Source organism: Poecilia mexicana, unplaced genomic scaffold (genome assembly GCF_051168715.1).
Source record: "Poecilia mexicana isolate PSO_F unplaced genomic scaffold, ASM5116871v1 scaffold_8, whole genome shotgun sequence".
Taxonomy (NCBI): domain Eukaryota; kingdom Metazoa; phylum Chordata; class Actinopteri; order Cyprinodontiformes; family Poeciliidae; genus Poecilia; species Poecilia mexicana.
In genome coordinates this window covers 8,152,508-8,171,124 of record NW_028263377.1, presented here as the reverse complement: position 1 = coordinate 8,171,124, position 18,617 = coordinate 8,152,508, and the positions used below count along the sequence as shown (strand labels likewise).

At 40.2% G+C, this 18,617-nt stretch overlaps 1 protein-coding gene across 1 annotated transcript; it reads left to right on the top strand.

Moving 5' to 3' along the window:
- The first annotated feature begins 41 nt into the window (after nucleotides 1-41).
- On the top strand, nucleotides 42-17,597 carry LOC106915476 (transmembrane protein 184B-like). Its single transcript, XM_014983092.2, has 9 exons — nucleotides 42-559; nucleotides 4,251-4,484; nucleotides 7,532-7,697; nucleotides 11,339-11,429; nucleotides 11,546-11,621; nucleotides 12,028-12,119; nucleotides 12,270-12,439; nucleotides 13,421-13,615; nucleotides 14,753-17,597. Exons 2-9 carry the CDS (start codon nucleotides 4,251-4,253, stop codon nucleotides 14,980-14,982), a joined length of 1,254 nt encoding a protein of 417 aa, XP_014838578.1. The 5' UTR covers nucleotides 42-559; the 3' UTR covers nucleotides 14,983-17,597.
- The last annotated feature ends 1,020 nt before the right edge of the window (nucleotides 17,598-18,617 follow it).

Genomic DNA, 18,617 nt, shown 5'->3' with positions numbered 1-18,617 from the left:
ACTTCGCCATTAAAAATATGTGGTTCTCTGAATGGAAGTTGAAGGAGGAGGGGAGTGGTGTTGAGAACTTGGTCGTAACCAACCATCAACTGGGCGCGCATGCGCTCTAGGAGCAGAGTTCTAGCGAGCGGCTGTTGACACAGCTTTATGATGTGGGCGAAGTAACGGTCTGTGGTCATTCTGTTTTGGACTTCTTCTAAAAAAAACCCCAGTTATCTTTCTTTTTACTACCGTTTTTTTGTGGGGTCTCTTACTCGACTTCAATTCTTAGTTATCTCTTCATGTAAAGCGAGGCTTTGGGCGGTGGGAAGCTTTGCTACTCGCTAGCTAGCAGCGAGCGGATCAGCTGCCGAGCGGGCGATACTTCACAGCTTTTATGGGAAGAGAGGGAGAAGCTTCCGGTGTTCCGATAATAATGCTGTGATTACATACGTGGCTCGCTGTCGACTCGATATTAGCCGTTAGCCCTTCAACTTTTAGCTTGGACTCCTGAAGGTTCACCATTCAGCTGGAGATGAAGAGCTAAATTGATGCTTGGATTCAAACATCTACAAAGGAGGTAAGCTGACATTAGCAACACGGAGACATTCAGCAGGAAATATTAGTCCGTTTTGTTTTGTCTGTCTCCAAGCTCGCTCAACTTCTGAATCCGTAATCAAAATCAATATCAGCTTTAGGGTAAATATTGTTATTTGTTATCTGTTATTTCTCTCCCCACATGTAGCGTATACGTTTCTAATTTCCTGCGTTATTAAATGATTTTGTTCATTCCTGCTGACGTGACAGCAGATTTATTTGTGAATGCTTTACCCCAGAGGCAGCTGGTTCGATACAGCTCAAAGTACAACCCGTGTTGTGAAACCTATCCTCGGATGAAGTCAGCAGGATCGATGAGCTGCTCCTATCTGTTGTCTGTGGCCCACTGGGAACCAGTAAGCCGTTACTGGAGCTACAAGCTGCCTCATTCGAGAGATTAACCCATTCTGGTTGTTATCCATCTCTCATTTTTAAGGGCCATTCTGCTGTATTTATAGACTAAAGTACGTTAAATAATTCAACTTTATGTGGATTATTTTATACCAGTCAAACAAACAACAAAAACAGATTCATGTTTTTTGGGGTTTTCATGGAACTTCGGTTTGAAAACTACACCAGTTATTGGACAGAGTTATTCTACACTGACTGAAAAATACAGGTAGTAATTTTTGAAACTTTCATTGGGTTTGTAGAACCATTAAGGTTGATTTCTATGATCTAAGACCATCTTAGGTTATTGTAAATTACAGAGGAACACGTTTTAATTTAAAAAAAATATTTATTGAATATGTGACAAATTAAAGTTTAAAGGATTTGTTGTTAATTGTTGGCTTGAAAACTAGAATCAAAAAATAGACAAAAAGCCTTAAAATCACTGCCTTTCAGTTTAAAATTTTAAAACTTGCTGTTTTTATTTAATCCATCATTTGGACGCCTTAATCTAGTTCAGATTTGAAGCTCCGAATGGATGTAATGAACTTCAGCTGTGTTTGTAATTTAGCCAATAGTTATGCAGGTGTATCGATACACAACAAAAATCCAAAAGTGCTTAAAGGAAAAGCAAAAAGAAAATAAATTTTTGCTTTAAAAGAGTTAGTTTACTGTGTCACAAACGCGTACAAAGAAACAAATGTTAAAATGCAGATTTAAAAGTCCAAACTGAATATAAATTTAAATCCAAATCTGATGCTTTAATCACTCACCAGACAAGCAGTTGATTGGTCAGATTTGTTTTATTGAAATCTGATGTAAACAAAAACGTCTTCAGTCCCAATTTAAACGTTTTCTGCACATCTCAGGTTTCCAGGGAGTTTGTTGGCCGTGGCAAACGTTCAGACCGCTGCTTTTTTTTTAACCAGTGTGTGGAGAAAATCAAAAGCGAGTCGCTGAATTATACATGGTGGTCATATTGAGAAGTACAACGATGCAGAAAAACAAGGCTGGTGTTTGAAAATGACATTGATGGATTGTCTGATCTGTCCTGAACTCAAGTTTCCTGAACAATCTGGTAAAGAAATGGATTTGATACACAGAACCATTCAATGAACAAGAATATTATTGAAATATCCTTTTTATTTCAGGAACTTGATCACATTATATTGATTAATTACACACAGAAGGATGTTTGAAAACTTTATTTCTGTAATTTATAATGATTTTTCACTTACCGTTAATGAAAACATGACATTTAAAATTATATTATTACATGAGATCAATAAAAAAACTTTTTTTTTTTAAATAAGAGTGTGTACTTAATGAAAAGTATGTTTAATATATGCTTAAAAGTTATCAATTTTCGCAGGGTAATTTTAATCTGACAGCACCCATAATCAAATTTATTGAATATATGTGTTGAGTCACATGATAAATTAAAATTAGATTGATCATTTCTGTTCTGATGGTTAATTTTGAACGGAAAGTCAAAAGCTGCTTTATTTACGGTTTTGGTTCTGGGTTGTTTTTATTTCCGTTCTGTTCATTTTATTTTGGATATTTACATTGTCTTCCAGTTCCAGTGTTGACTGCTCCTTGCAAAATTAAAGCGTTTTGGTCTTTGAGAGAGCAAAGGTCCATTATCGATATATTGGTTGAAAACTGGTCTCAGAGCAACGAATTGTCATCCAGAAAGATTTGTTCTCTATAAGTTTAAAGAAAAAACGTAGGTGAAGATGATGAATAAAAAAAAAAATAGAGTTAAAATGTTCACCCGTTTGTTTTTTTTGTTTGTTTTTTCATAATGGGAGATGAAAAATAATGGGAATGAGTTTGTTTTCATTGAATCGGCTCTGGTTTCTGATCCAGGTCACTGAGCAAATGCAGGAGAATAGTTTTATTAAATGGATTAAATTTAAAAATAAATCTATTTTCTGCCATTCTTAGCCTACAAACATGACACAGGTTTTTCAGACTGCTACAAATCTGACGGAGGTTGTTGATACATCAAATGTTGGATTTTTCTACATTTTTCGTTTTCTTTTCAATTCTGAGCTACCTCGTTTTCTGTTTCATTTGTTACAACCTTCCCTCCCCCCTTCCTTCCTGATGCGCTCCCTGCTTCTGCATTGTCACAAGCTTATTGAGTCTCAAGGCAAGGGGCATGAGTCACCCATGACCACAGCGTACACACACACACACACACACAGATGCCTATATTTAGCTGCTACTCAGAAGGGCTCGGGCAGTAATCATGAAAATTAGTTTTCAGTGCGAACTAGTCGATCGCCACCTTCCTGGAAGCGCCACCGAGACGCCGACGTAGTCGTCAAGGTGAGCGATGCACGTCGGCCATGTTGGGCGTCTTTTTGATGCGACGAGGTTTCAAGTTTGGCCCTCCTGCTGTGCGAATAGGTGGAGCGCATCAAAGGTCTCAGTGAAAGCCGTCAGGGAAACATCTAAAATCTAGAAACCGAGTTTTCTAAGTCTCCAAAAGTATGTGGAATAAAATAAGAAGGTATGGAAAAAAATTTGTATTTTTGCAACTTATTGCATCCATCCGTCTAACCTGCTCGTTTATCGGCTTAAAAACGGGTTGCAAAGTGTTTACTTCTGGAAAAGTTTGAAACTTTCTAATGAACTCAGTGGTGAAATCAGTTGTGATGAACCTTTTCTTTCTGCATTTATGGAACAAAACCGAAAATGAGATACTTGCATATTTCACCTTATTTATTTGCTTCTATGTAGATAATTAAAGGTGGTCGAAGGTTTTCTGGTGTGTATCATGTTTTGAGCTGATTTCTGCTCTCTGTGGAAATTCGTTTCTATGGTGTTTCTATCTTTAGCACGCCTCTTCCTGCCCTCTGCGCAGAGAAATAACCAATCTCAGTTTGTTTCATGTTAATATCTGTGGTTTTTGTTATTTTTTTTGCGTTCCCATGATTCTCTCCTCTCCCACCTACCTCATGCCATCTCCTCTCACCCCCTCGGTCTTCATCTCACGTCACATCCACCCGATGCCTTTTGCGTTTTAGATCTGTGCACTGTCCTACTTTCACTGTTTTCTCTCTCTCTCCCTCTCCCTCTCTCTCTAACATCAGTGAACGTTGGCTGCAGATTTAGGTCACAGCTCAGGCTCGTGTAGTTCTGTTCAGCTGTATTTTCACATGATGTTTGTTTGATTCGGGATTTATAAGTCGTTTAGACGAACCGCTAGAGTTTGGGCTGATTTGTGTCGCATGAAGCATGATCACTGACGAGGCCCCGCTGTCTCTGAACAGATGAGTCAGCTTTGGTGGCGAGCCAAGCGCCTGTCGGAGAGGCTGGGAAGCGACTCTCCCGATGGCCTTCCTCCGGGCTTCCCGAGCACCGTGGCCCCTCAGGGGTCCAACTCCTCCTGGGCTCCCATCCCCCTGGTGTTCAGGCCAGAGGAGCAGTTCTTCCTCATGACATCCACTGCCCAGACCATCTCCGGGTTCTTTGTCTGGACAGCGCTTCTCATCACGTGTCACCAGGTAAGAGGCGGACATTTTGAGCTAAATCCGTCCTTGGCCTCCTGATGGCGATACCGTCCAGGGGCGGTCCTAGCCCGTTTTGGAGCCCAATCCAATATCCTCCAACGTGGGATCACTTAGGTTGCCATGTAACATCAGAGACACACTCAAAATTTATTGTAATATTTTTTTTAATTCTTTTTATTTATTAATTTACCAATCAGTTCATAAAACAGAAACATTACAGGCTAGCAACCTGTCGTTGATCAGCAGTATTGATCTACAAAATAACAAAGATAAGAGAACAATAAAAATAATTAAATAAAAATAAACAAACAAAAAAGGAGGTGCACAGTAAAATGGAAACATTTCAGACAAAGACAAAAAAACACAGAAAATATCTGTTGGCAGTTATTTGCTGATTTGCATAAAATGTATTTATATACATTTGGAAAAAAATTGTGGGAGAAACAAGAATAGTACTGTAAGCACACAGTATGACAGACACAGTATTTGCAATTAACGTTTAAAAGTACAAAATTTAAATAAATTGCACCATTAGTCCAACATTTATATAATCATCTGTGATGCAGTTGGATTCTGATGAATTCACAAATTTCACTGCACAACTGTCAATCCAAATTTCTTAAATAAGGCATGTTAAACTATATTGCACTTCAGGAATCACAAGTTCATTTGCACAACTGTTATAAAAAGTCTTAATCTTAATAAGATGATTACTTTTCATGAAAGAAGCAGGCTACAGGTTTAGCAGCAGAATCGTTTCCTAGTGTGGAAACTGATGCCGCCCTACAGGAGGAGCCGCCCTGGGCGTTTGCCCACTTCACTCGTATCAGAAACTGCTACTGGCACCATCAAAGAGATTTTATTTAATCTTTGTATTCATGTTTACGCACACTAAACACCCAAGCACACCCAAAGTCTTTTGTTGCCTGGAGATGAGGGATGTCCAAGGTGCGGCCCAGGGGCCATTTGTGGCGTCTGCAGTGATTTTGTGCAGCCCATGACTTCAATTCAAGAATGATTCAAACTTGCCAACAGGTGGTTGGTGCAGATGGAGACTTTTTCTTTTTAACCAGGGTAAAACTATAGCAAATTAAAATCTTAAAATAGAAAATGTTGGCTACAATAACCAGACATTTTTGTCTTCTCTTGTGAGGAGTCCAGCAGGTTCTGCTTTTAATGAAACGATTAAAACTTTGCTATGTACTTTTAAACAAAAGTGACCAGAATCATGTTTCTATTGCTCAAAATTGACCAAAAAGAAAAAAGTTCTATTATTTGCAGTGGAGACCTTTCAAAATTTGCAAAGTCTACTCCAGATTTCAAAGGATCCAGTTTGTTTTGAAGCGACTAGATGTTTTATGTTCAGTGTTGGCTCTGCTGATGAGCTTATTACATCAGTTTTTGTTTTGTGCCTTCATGACCTGCAGATCTGTCATACCCCGAAGGCTAGATCACTTGTCTCTCATTGTTTGCCGGTGCTCTTCACATTCAGAGTTAAAGAATAGGCTGTTGTTGCTCAGGCAACAGGTGCTCCACTAGCACCTCATCAATAATCAGGAGATGAGTGTATTTTGCTCGTGTTTGTGGGCGTGCCTGTTCAGCCCAAGGCCACCTAATGAACAATGTGTGTAAATGGACCAGCTCGTTTGGTGTGTGGTCACCCACTTGTTGTCACTGCACCCCAGGTGTGGGCAATAGTTGCGGACATTGTGTAAGGAGGGAAAAGCAGGAGGTGGGGGGGCCGGATGGAGCAGGCAGAGGAGTCCCGCTGATGAATGATTACCCTGTTGTTCCTGCCGTCTGCTGCTCTGAATAGGAGTGATAAAAGCTTGGTGTCAGTTTCCTACAAACAACCCCCCCACACGTCGGTTCACACGCACACATCCTGCCAGTGCCCGATTTCGACAAGTTAACATTGTCCGCGAAGATTCTGGTTTCAGCAGGTTGGGTTTAGTGTCAAACAGCTTGTTTATAAAACCAAAAACAGACAGTAAAACATTAGATTCACACAAACCAGAGCTACTCATTCAAGACTTTCATAACGCCTCTGTTTGTTGTTTGCGTTTCGTCTCTTTTGGGTGCGTGCATGCTTGGGTTTAGGTCCCGGATGTTGTGGGGTGATCGATCCAGGCTCAGTTTGTTTACAGTTTTCGATAACAACAACTTTTTAAAACAGTGGGACGGACACCCGAGAGCTCTGACTGACAGTCTTCCCAGTTACTGCACTTTGTTCTCAGGTTCCTCCCAGTGTCCCATTACTGCCAGGCAATTAACCCTTTGCTTCTTGTTTAGGGCGTCTGTGCCTCCCTGAAGGGACTTTAAAAAGTCTGAAATTCATATATCTAAAATGAAAGTCTTAAAATATCTTAAATTCATAAAATAAAATGTGAGATGGCCTTAAATGTGTTAGTCACAGGTCTTAAATTGTGCCATGGCAGAACTTTTAATCTCATACAATTTTTTGTTTTTCTTTTGGGACCTTTCTGTGAGTCAAAAGTTTAAGTTGCATGCAGACATCTTCATTGCATTCTGTAACTACCGTTAGCTAAATGCTAATATAAGATTGCTAGCTAGCTTTTTTTGCATCTATCATGGGTAAGTACAAACCTTCGTCTTCGCCACTGGTTCACTTATGTTGCCAACATGTGTGAGGCTAGGTGTATTCTTTAAAAAAAAAAAAAAGCTAGGCTCTATGGGGGTTAAGGCTGTAGAAAGACATGTGCAATGTGAGAGCCATTGCTAAGAGCCACAAACGACCCCAGAAATGTCTCTGTTTTTGCTTTTTTTGTTGAAATATTGCATAAATCCCCCAATCATCTCCTATATTTATAGCTTTCAGGTCTTAAATTTGATTCAAGGTGGCATTAAAAAGGTCTTAAATGTAACTTGCTGAAACCTGCAGATAACCTGTTGTTTACTCAGACACTACCTTCACCTCTGTGTGCGAATTTCTAGCTTAAGGTGGAGCAAAACCTTAAGTTTGTATAAATGTCAGAGTAGAAATGTTTGTCTTATTATTTCTCTCCAAATCTTCTTCTTAGATCTACATGCACCTCCGTTACTACAGCTCTCCAAACGAGCAGAGACACATAGTCAGGATCCTGTTCATCGTGCCCATCTACGCCTTTGACTCCTGGCTCAGCCTGCTTTTCTTCACCAATGAGGAGTATTACGTGTACTTCGACACAGTCAGAGACTGCTATGAAGGTTGGTGCACAGCCAGAGCCCGAAGCTGACCCCGGTAGACAAAAAAACGTCAGGGCAGAATGAACAGCTGAGTGTTTCAGAGTGCGTCTCCTGCTAGAAATGAGACCGGGAGGATTTATGTGAAACCCCGGTGGCAGATGGCCTTTGTAATGTCTTCGCTTACAAAGGTTGCCATCTTTGTTGTCACGTCTCCAAGGCCTGTTGGGATTGCAGAGGAGGGGGAAACCAGTTTCCTAGCAACTGTGTGAACACGGACAACCCCTTGAGAAAGAATCCCACCTTTGGGCAGATTGATCATAACTTGTCCAGTCAATCTCATCAGACGATGGTTAAATTATTAGGCACAAAATTGTATTAATATAAGTGTGGAGTGGAAGAAAGGAGATTCATAAACAAACATAAAAAGTGTGGCATTTGTTTGTATTAAGCAATATTTTGCAGAATCTTATTTTGCTGCAATTATAGCTTCAAGTCTTTTAGGGTATCCGCCTTTGCAAGTAAATGATGCAAATACAAATACACAATCACAAAAAAGAAAACACAAATGCAAATAAAAAAGTTGCAATAATAATAAACAGAAGCAAAAATTGACAAGTAACATCAGCATTAAAGACCTGTTGCCATGGTATCCACCTTCCAGACCACTCAGGTCTTCTGGTTCTGGTCGGCTCTGCTTCTCAGAACCAGAGCCAAACACGGAGAAGCAGCATTCAGCTTCTATTATCCTCTAATCTGGAATAAACTTCCAGAAAACTACAAAACCGCTGAAACACTGAGTTCTTAAAATGCAACCTGTTTGTAGTGTCTGTTGATTCAGAATAACTAGAAGATAGATCAAAATGTTTGATGTGAAATGATTTCGATGTCATTTGGAAAAAAGTGATGTTTATTGCTTGTTTCATAAATTATCCATGTTTTATGTTTTAGTGGTGTAAAACACTTTGAACTGCCTTGTTGCTGAAATGTGCGCTACATATAAACGTGACTGACTAGCGAAACAAATTTAAATAAAAAATTCTGCAACCACAAGAAATAGAAGCAAAAAAGGAAAATAGCAAAAACAACAGCAAGTATAAATCGCTGCAAACTCACGCCACAAAATGGAAGTCCTCCAGACCACTAGGGGGAGTCGACCACCAAATCATACGGGATCAGACCCTGAGTGAAGTTAGGATGTTTTGAAGAAAGTTGGAAGAAGAGAAACTGACTTTTTCAAACACACAGTTCTTTACAACATAGCACAGGAACAGTTGAACAGCAGCGTATTTACACAGGTAACGTTAATGACTCCAGACAACCCCTAGTGGCCTGGAGGACTTCTGGTTTGGTGGAGCAAATTTACAACATTTTGTACTTGCCGTTGTTTTAGCTATTTGCAGTATTTTCCCTTTTAGTTCTGTTTGCTGCGATTGCAGCATTTTTCGTTTGCAGTTATTTTTTGTGTGTGTTTCAGATTTTGTGTAATTTACGTGTTTGCAGCGTGTTTTTACCCGTCACCCAAAACTTTTCCGTTTGATACCTGTACAGCAAAAAACACCCTGGTGCTCCCTGGTCATCGTTTGGGTTTTCTGAAACAATTTTAGAACGTTTAGTTTTGATAAATGTTGGAAGTTGACTCTTGATCTGTCCAAGAAAATGTGCTGTTTTGGCCTGCCATAGTGAAAGTGAATACTTAGATTAAAGGAGGTTTAGGAACTAACCAGTGACGCGAAGCAGATCCAGCAACTCGCCATAAAAGAATCTTCCCAGAAACATCCGCTGCACCTGGAAGTTTTATCCCAAACAGCCTTAAACAGAGTTCAGATTTTATAAGCTGTGACTGCAGGCTCGTATTTTAGATCCTACAATGATCTTAGTGTCAGAAAATTCTCAAAGCAGGAACAGGAGAACTTTTTGGCAAGCTGAAAAAAAACATGTGCAAGTCATAAGGAGCAATACGGATTACTGACAGCTGGTGTAGTACACCGCATAACCTGCAGGGGGCGTCTCTTCCACCAACACCTGAAAACAACTGTGGTTTAGACTCGCCTCATGTTTTTCTGTTCTCTATTTTAATATCCGACATGAAGCATTTCATATATATTAACAATCACATAACAGTCTAAAGAAAAATGGATTGTTTTATGCACTATTGCGATTATTATTCTTGAGAATTTTCTCCGGAGCGTTTGCATTAACGTTTTGCTTTCATGCACTGCTTGACCTTTTCAAGCTACAAGGCCTGAGTTCGTTTAAGAGGGAAAAACACAGCATCTGTGATTATGCAACTCTTAACAAAGCCAGCTCTGTGCTGCTGCCGCCGCTGCTGCTGACTGTGCTCTGGCGAGTATTTTCACTGCGCTACACAGTTGAGCTCAGCCACTTTGGACAGTAAAATTAAAAGACAGAGCGCAGACAGAGGGGAGCCAGCATCTGCGGGCTCCACCAGGGGGAGCAGGCAGCGCTTCCACGTTTATCTACTCCCCTGCAAAAGGGCCGTTACCCAAAATTAGATGTTTATGTTAGCTTAAGGTGTTTTTGCAGCCTGACTGGAAAGACACAACAGCAGATAGAGCCTGACATGTTTGCTCAAGCAGCATAACGGTCGCCAGCCGGCTGCAGGCTTTTAAACACAACATCGACGAGCCGCTTGACAACCGAACTTCTAACTACCTCTGTACTTCCAACAGCATTCAGGGTTTCTGCAAGGTGCTAAAAGTCTCAAATACATTTTAGCTATCGATTAATCTACTGATTATTCAGACGATTAATCAGATTTTTTGGAAACTGGCACACTGTAGATTTTTTATTTAAGCAACACTCCAGGTTTGGTTTAATGAAGGAATGACAAAAAAAAGTTCATGGGACATTTTCTTTCTTACAAAATTTGAAGCAAGTGAAGCTAAATGCAAATATAATTTCTACAGTTTTGGCATAATTACTGATTTGCTCTTTCAGCAAATGGCCCTTTTCTAAGTCTGTATACTCCAGTTGACGATTAATTGAATACTAAATTAGTTGATAATTATCTCAATAATTGATTAATCACAATGAATCCGATTAATCGTTTCAAACCAAAACATACTTCCCGATACGCCATTTTTATTTGGCTCAATGGGAGACGAGGGTTTTTTTTGTTTGTTTTTTACAGCTGATGGGTTGAATAAAGAACAGAAATCCTCAAATCCACTAAAATCTTAGTGTTGCAGCTGAAATCCAGGGTCCTTGCCTGCAAAAGACACACATATGCACCAAGCAGGGATACAGTACGGCGCCTGAACAAGCCTGCGCATGACATCAGCTTTACTTTTCTGTACCATGGCTGCGTTCCAAGAACACCAGCTCTCCCAGGAGTTTGTTTTCCATGAACAGGATTCCCAGAGGTTCCCTCTTATCATGCTGATCCACCGCCACACTAGAGACCGGCGCTTTAGTATTTATGCGCAGACAAAACCAGCAGATGGATGGGATTCATTTCCAAGTCGGAATCTGGCAGAATCAGCAAAACTGAGCTGTAATTTTGAGAGAGGTGTCAGGCACTGTGGAGATTTCACAACTGAGTAATGCCACAGCAACCGCTTTGTTTTCCAAAGAATAAATCCAGTTATTTTTAAAGGTTTGAAAAATAATATACGATTATTTCTGCGCTCCTCCCTTTGCAGCGTTTGTCATCTACAACTTCCTGAGTTTGTGTTATGAATATCTGGGAGGAGAGAGCGCCATCATGGCTGAAATCAGAGGGAAACCCATCGAGTAAGTTTCATTTGCTGCTAGCTTAGCTTTCAGCTTAATCTTTGCTTCTCTTATTTTACATGACGATGACCCCAAAGCCATGAACTCTTCCTGTGTTGACCTGTGTCCTCCCATAGGTCAAGCTGCATGTACGGGACCTGCTGTCTGTGGGGAAAGGCCTACTCCATCGGTTTCCTCAGGTTTTGCAAACAGGTATCATTTGCTGCATGATGTGAGAGTCAACCTTCTCCATTAAAACAAGCCCAGAAAAATAAAACTGATAAGATATTTCAAAAAATTTTCCTCTAAAGTCAAGAACTGGAAGAAAAAAAACCCAGAAATGTCAATTTTTAATGTTTGCCTTTTGGATGGACGGACGGATGGATGGAAACTCTTGAGATACAGTCACCCTTTCTTCATAGTGAATAGATCAGAACCTGATAACTTACACATTCAAAGATCTGAAAAAACAAATATTATTTTTGAGCTCCTTCTGGCCGGCCAATCACGGCTCCCCAGCCGGTTTCTTGGTGCGTCTCTGTGCCTATAAAGCTCACCTGCCTTTCCTTGTTGCTATGTGCCCACCGCCGTCGGTAACCGTCCTCTCCTGCTCCCTCAGGCCACTCTCCAGTTCTGCGTGGTCAAACCTCTGATGGCGGTCATCACCGTCATTCTTCAGGCCTTTGGGAAATACAAAGACGGAGACTTCAAGTAAGAGTCGACCGCAAAACCCGCTCACACAAAAACACTCAATACCCAAAGTGTTTTGATAAACTAATATTGTATACCTCAAGCCTCATCCCTGGATGGCCTCAGTTTGTGTGTTCATTCATCTGACCGTTCTGTGTTTCTGCTCTCCAGCGTGGCCAGCGGCTATCTGTACGTCACCATCATCTACAACATCTCTGTCAGCTTGTCGCTCTACGCGCTCTTCCTCTTCTACTTCGCAACGCGCGAGCTGCTCGTCCCCTACAACCCCGTGCTCAAGTTCTTCATGGTGAAGTCGGTCATCTTCCTCTCCTTCTGGCAGGGTGAGAACGCCACAACAGAGTCAGCAGAAATGTTACTGCAGATGCACCGATGTGAAGATTCCTGCCGATGTACGATAACGTTGCGATTATGGCCGATAACTGATATTTACTGATATTCCGTACCGTCTTGCCGAGCCCAAGAAATAAACGACAACAAGATGGAGATAAATAGCAGTTGTTAATCTCGGCCCAGCTTTATTTATCGGATTGATATTATAGCAAAAAAAAAAAAAACTAATATCAGCCGATACCGACGTTGGTGCCGATATATTGTGCATCCCTAAATATAACAAAAGTTTTTTCAAATAGTGACGTACGTAACTGTGTTTAAGTAGGTAAATATTTACAAATATTAATAACTAATATTGATTCCTGTCTTGTTGAGTAGTTTAGGGGAATTAATATCGGTTATTGATATTGGCCCAAATTTTCAAATCGGTACCTTTCACCCTAAAATTCAATATCTTAATAATAATTTATTAAGTGTCACTGAGCTCTGACTGATTTGTTTGTTCTAAAAAATAAAACATTTAACCAGAAAGTGTGGCTGATCACGTTTGTGGTTGGAGCCACGTGCAGCAGGCCTAAGAGACAGATTCAGGTCGAAGTATGAATCTGGAAAAAGAAAAGGCCCGGTAATATTTCTGCATTATTTAAAGCCTCCCGACAAAGACTAAAACATTTATTAATCTTCCAATGAGTGCATAAAGTAACTTCAGAACGGGGGAAAACAACTTGCAGAGTGGTGAAGCTTTCTTTGTTTGGCCAAAGTGCATCAGAAAAGTTCATGAAGCTAAAGCTAGCATTAGCTTCCCACCATGCTGTGATGGATCTGGTCATTATCGCAGTTTTGTTTTGGATAAATATTCCCCTCTGGGGGAAAAAGTGGTTCAGGAAAATCATTGATAGTGAACAACAACACTTTTACGCTCAGAAGCGTCTGTAAATGGTTCTCCTTGACCTTTTTTGTTTCCAACGCAGGCATGCTGCTGGCCATCCTGGAGAAATGCGGCGCCATCCCTCAGATCAACTCCACCGACTTCTCCGTGGGGGAGGGAACGGTCGCCGCCGGCTACCAGAACTTCATCATCTGCATCGAGATGTTCTTCGCCGCCGTGGCTCTGCGCCACGCCTTCACCTACAAAGTCTACATGGACAAGAGGCTGGACTCGTACGGTAGGGTGGAGGATCCGTCTCCGTTCATTTTCCTCGGGCTCGGCGCGCCGCGGCTCGGGACAGAACCGACCTCTGCCCGCTTTTCACTTTGACTCCTGTCCATAACTCAACGAACCGTTGATAGCCGCTCTCCTTTTTCTCCTCCTGTTTGCTCTGCCGCTGTTTTCAGCCTGACTTTCTTTTGTTCCTTCTCTCTTTCTCTGCTCCTCGTTCTGCTGCACTTAAAGGCTCATTTCCCATCTATGGACAATACGGTAGGTCTGACTCTGCCTCGCCGTTTCCCCTCCCTGTATTGTCTCTCTACAGGCTGATTTAACTGTGGTTAGTCATTCATTACTCTGTCTGTGATCATTCTGGGATATTATTTCACCATTTGAAACGTGCCGTCTTTATTGCTTTTCACATGCGTTTGTTTTTCTTGGTTTTCCTCTCGCTGTAGCAAACATCCTGCAGCCTAAATGCTTATCAAAACTACTTTTATTTAAACTGTGCTCATTTTAAAAGATTTAAAAATTAAGGTCATAGAAATGCTTGTTTTAGCATTTTTAAAATGCATTTTGTGCAATTTTTCAACCCAGTTTCCAAAATATAATTTGGAAAAATGTTCTTTTTGCCTGTAGTTATTTTTTTATTTTAATTGGGGATTAAATTACATGTCATTAAAATTTTTTATAGATGCACTATAAAAGTAAATATTTTTCCAAACATATATTAATAACATCTAGTTCTTGAATTAAAAAAGAATCAAAGCCAATGTACTATAAAAAGGCAACATTTAAGTTTCCAAACTCATTTTATTCAGCTGAACTGAGGGCTAAATCTGTCCTTTGGATTGAAACAGTTACTGATTCTACCTCCAGAAAGAAAAATAAATAAATCAAATGTGTGTCAACTTTGACATTCACTTTTTATCACAAAGTGAAAGTTTTGAGCATTAAGACTCAAGTCAGCACAGGCAGGATTTTCAGCTGCTTTGTGTTTTACTTTTTTTTTTATCCTTTTGCACATTTTAAAAAAATATTACTTTGCAAAACGATCCCTGTAGGGTTTTTTTTTCTTTTTGTCACTCACACCCCCCCTCCCCCTCCCCTTCACGTCTCGCCCATCGTTGAGTGGTTTTCGCGCCTCGCCCTGCAGGTCGCTGCGCTCCGATGAAGAGCATCTCCAGCAGCCTGAAGGAGACCATGAACCCGGGGGACATGGTCCAGGACGCCATCCACAACTTCTCCCCAGCCTACCAGCAGTACACCCAGCAGTCCACGCTGGAGCGCGGCGGCGGGCCGTCCCTGTCCCGCAGCCACAGCAACCTCAGCGCCCGCGGCGACAACGAGAAAACCCTCCTGCTGAGCTCTGACGACGAGTTCTGACCTCCGACCTCCTGACGTTTTACTTAAGCCTTAACTTTCAGCGGTGGGTTTTTTTTGTTGTTGTTTTTTTAGTTTCCATTCCAGATGAGAACGACAGCTCTGGTCGGAAACCGTGGCGACCGGAGGCGTCACGGAGGGACCATCCGAGGCTTTTTGAAGGCCGACTTGTTACTCGTGGTGATGTCATATAGCAGCTGTGGTTGTTATGGTTACAGATGCTAGCTAAATGTCTGCTTACATCAGAATATGGGTTAGTACTAAATAACCGCGCCTGCTTATAGCATCTGGTTAATGCACTTTAGATGGTACAGCAGAGAAAACAAGTGCCATCTTCATCTAAAACACACAGCTTTCTTAGTTTTTTGTTTTTGTTTGTTTCTTATATGAACATTGCCAAAAACAAAACAAAAAAAAGAGAGAGAGAAATCTGAACTCCACTGATTTTTAAGCGTAGAGTTGCTTTATAGAGAAAGGTACGGAGATTCAATCTGCTGGCATTAGAGGTGTTTTTTTTATTATAAATAATTTCATATGTCATGCTGTGTGTACAACGCATTATTAACACACTATTTGAGAAATGTTTGTCAGATATATTGTGGATATACTATGTACTTTGTTATTATTGTAGGTTTGTTTGATGAGACCCAGTGAGAGTGAACCCAGCTGTCCGCCCAGACAGGACAGCTGGAGGAGAGATTGTTTTGTTTTGATTTGGCGTGGGCGGGATAGGTGGCGGGAGGGGGGGGCGGAAGTACGACGCCCACGCAGATTACAGATTACCGAAGAAGCCATGCTTCCTGCTGAGCTGCCCCAGCTGTGATATGCTGGACTCTGTAATCTTATGATTGATGCCGTCACGTTCGCCACAGAGCCTGCTGCCCCCTGCCGGTTTCCACATGTTACTGCATCTCCGCCGCAGCGCATTTCAGACGTAACTACTTTTGGATAAAGGAAAGGCTTTAACTTTAATGGAGTTGATAATCATGACAACACGTGGATTTAAAAAAAAAAATGTTTTTTTTTTTGTTTTTTTTTTTTTGAAAGGTGTTAAAAGAAATGTGTTTCAGCAGGAAAGTCGTGATTTCTGGTGTTTTTGCTGTCCTCTGCTGGCTTTAATGACCTTTCTCCAGAACATGATGAAAACGTTTCCATGTCAGCCATTAGTCCCCGGTGTTTGTCAAGCCTTATGTTTATGAATGCTTAATCCAGTCATATTTTAGGTATAAAATTATTGCAGACAAAAACAAGGTACCTCATAGTGCAGCTCATGTGGATGAACAGTGAAGATGGAAATTTTGATGAGAACTTTATTATTTTGGGGGATGTCCTGATCTGATGCAAAGTGTCACAATTTTAATTTGAGTCTGAACTAAACCCAACTACACTACTTATTAAATCCACAGCCCATGCTCATGGTTTCAGTTTGCAAAATGGGATTCGTTGAAGAAACGGGGTTTCCTTCACAAATCAAGTGTCTCTGACGTTTACAGTAATATTCACCACAGCTGCGTCTCCATTGACCATATAACTGCGCGATTTGGAATCGCCAAAATAAATCCGCTTAATAGTGAATTTACAAATTTCGAAAAAAGTCACGTTTTTTGGATAAAAAGTTTTGTGGCTCTGGGATGAGGTGGTTTTTCGACCGTAACCAAATTAGCGTATTTTGCAAAACTGCAATAGAAACACTTTTTTCCGAATCTCAGGAGTCACTGATCAACAGCAGGATGTTACTACTGGCGGAAAAGACGAAGGAGACGACAGGAAGTGGTAAGTGGATTGTGGCGTGAACAAACTATTTAGGTGTGATTTTAATTACGTTTCTTGTCTAAGGGAAACACTGCAGTTGCTAAATTGTTTTTTTTTCTCGAAATTATCAGAATATTGATAACGTTTTGCGCACATTTGTAATGGAAACGAAGCTAGTGAATGATGCTAGCATTAGCCTACAATTTCAACAACTAATATGTCAGCTCACAGAGGACTGTAGTTTTATGTCTTGACACTTACCTTTAGAGATTAGATAAAATATGTGTCACTATCCAGAAAAGGGATAACGCAGCACTTGAAACCACTGGGAGCTAATTGGGATAAAATAACTCCATTCTTTAAAAAAAAAAAAGTCCTGATCAGGACATCCCTGTTATTATTTTGAATTTTTATACCACAGAATATTTTTGCTTCAGCAGTTTTGCAGTGGTTGGCTGCAAATATATTTCTTTAAGCTATGATTTGTATGAATGCATTGCTTGTGTATCCTTCAGTCGAACTCACTCCATAAACTTCATCACTCTGTTAATATTTTATCTGGCGGTAGAATCTTGATTTAAAACACTATAAAAATAGTTTTTAATTTCTGTATTACATCTGTCACAAAGCTGGGAGCTTCATCAGTTGTGTATATAAAGCACTGTGCGACTCTTGTAGGGGATGAATGAGTGAGGAATTGCTCAGTAGTGTTCTGTTTGAATATTTTAGCATCAAGTTGTTTCACTTTTATATTTGCTGACGTTTTTTGGTTAAAATACTTTTTAATATGTATATTGGTTATTTGTTTCGATGCTACGTTGACTTCAGTTGGTGTTGGAAAGCAAATAAAGAAAATATGGGGAAAATTTATGTTTTTCCTAAGATATTTTTTCAACTGTAGACAATCATTTTAACAATCTGACATTATGTAGTGATTACTCCACATTTCCAACATGTTGGGCAACATTCAGCCAATCACAGCAGGTTTGAAGAGTAAGAAAATTGTAGCTTTTAAACTAGAATAGATGGAAGTTGCTCAAGTTAGTGAGAAATGAGGTGGAATCGCTGAGATAATGCGTTCTGTAAATAAGCACATAAATGTCTAATTAATATCTAACTTAATAATTATGAACTACTTTCTGTTGGTCCATCACATAAAACGCAAATAAAAACACAAAGTTTGTTGCAGCAAACTTTTGCTAGGCGCTCTTTGCACACCACACATGGCTACTTAGATATTTTCTAAAAATGTTTCTGAACCTCTGCCCTGTTCTCCCCCTTTAAAGCCTGTTTCTTGTTGCTGGACTTGAAAAGTCGGGCCCTGTGGTACCAGTGTCATCGGAAATGTCCTGGGAGGCATTTGGAGCAAACTGCACCATTAGAAAATCTGCTCCTTTCACCGTCCCAGTTCTCAGATATAGAACAGAAACAGGACATAGTGAGCTGTTTAGAGCCACTTTAGACCGGCTATAATAACAGTTAACAGTCTATGTATTGTATCTCTATTTAACACCAAATGCACAAAAGGTTTTGTCAACTTTTTTTTCTAAAATCCAAACAACCATTAAGAACAAAAAAGTTCACAATTCCCCAAAAATTTCCAGTAAAATAATATACTGTGATTTTTAAACAGACTCTGTTGACATAGCTGAATTGTTACATTAACATAAAAGAGAAATAAGCTCCCTAAAATTAAAATATGTATATATCTGTGTGTGTGCGTGTTTCTGTTTCTTCCTGGCCCACAGCAGTCAACAGTGCGTAATTTTGTTACATATTTCAGATTAGGGGAAAGTGGCGCCATCTGGTGGACAAACAATGAAAATTTAACATTAGATTATGCTAAAATAAAACAAGGATTTAAAAAATCCATTCTGAACAACATT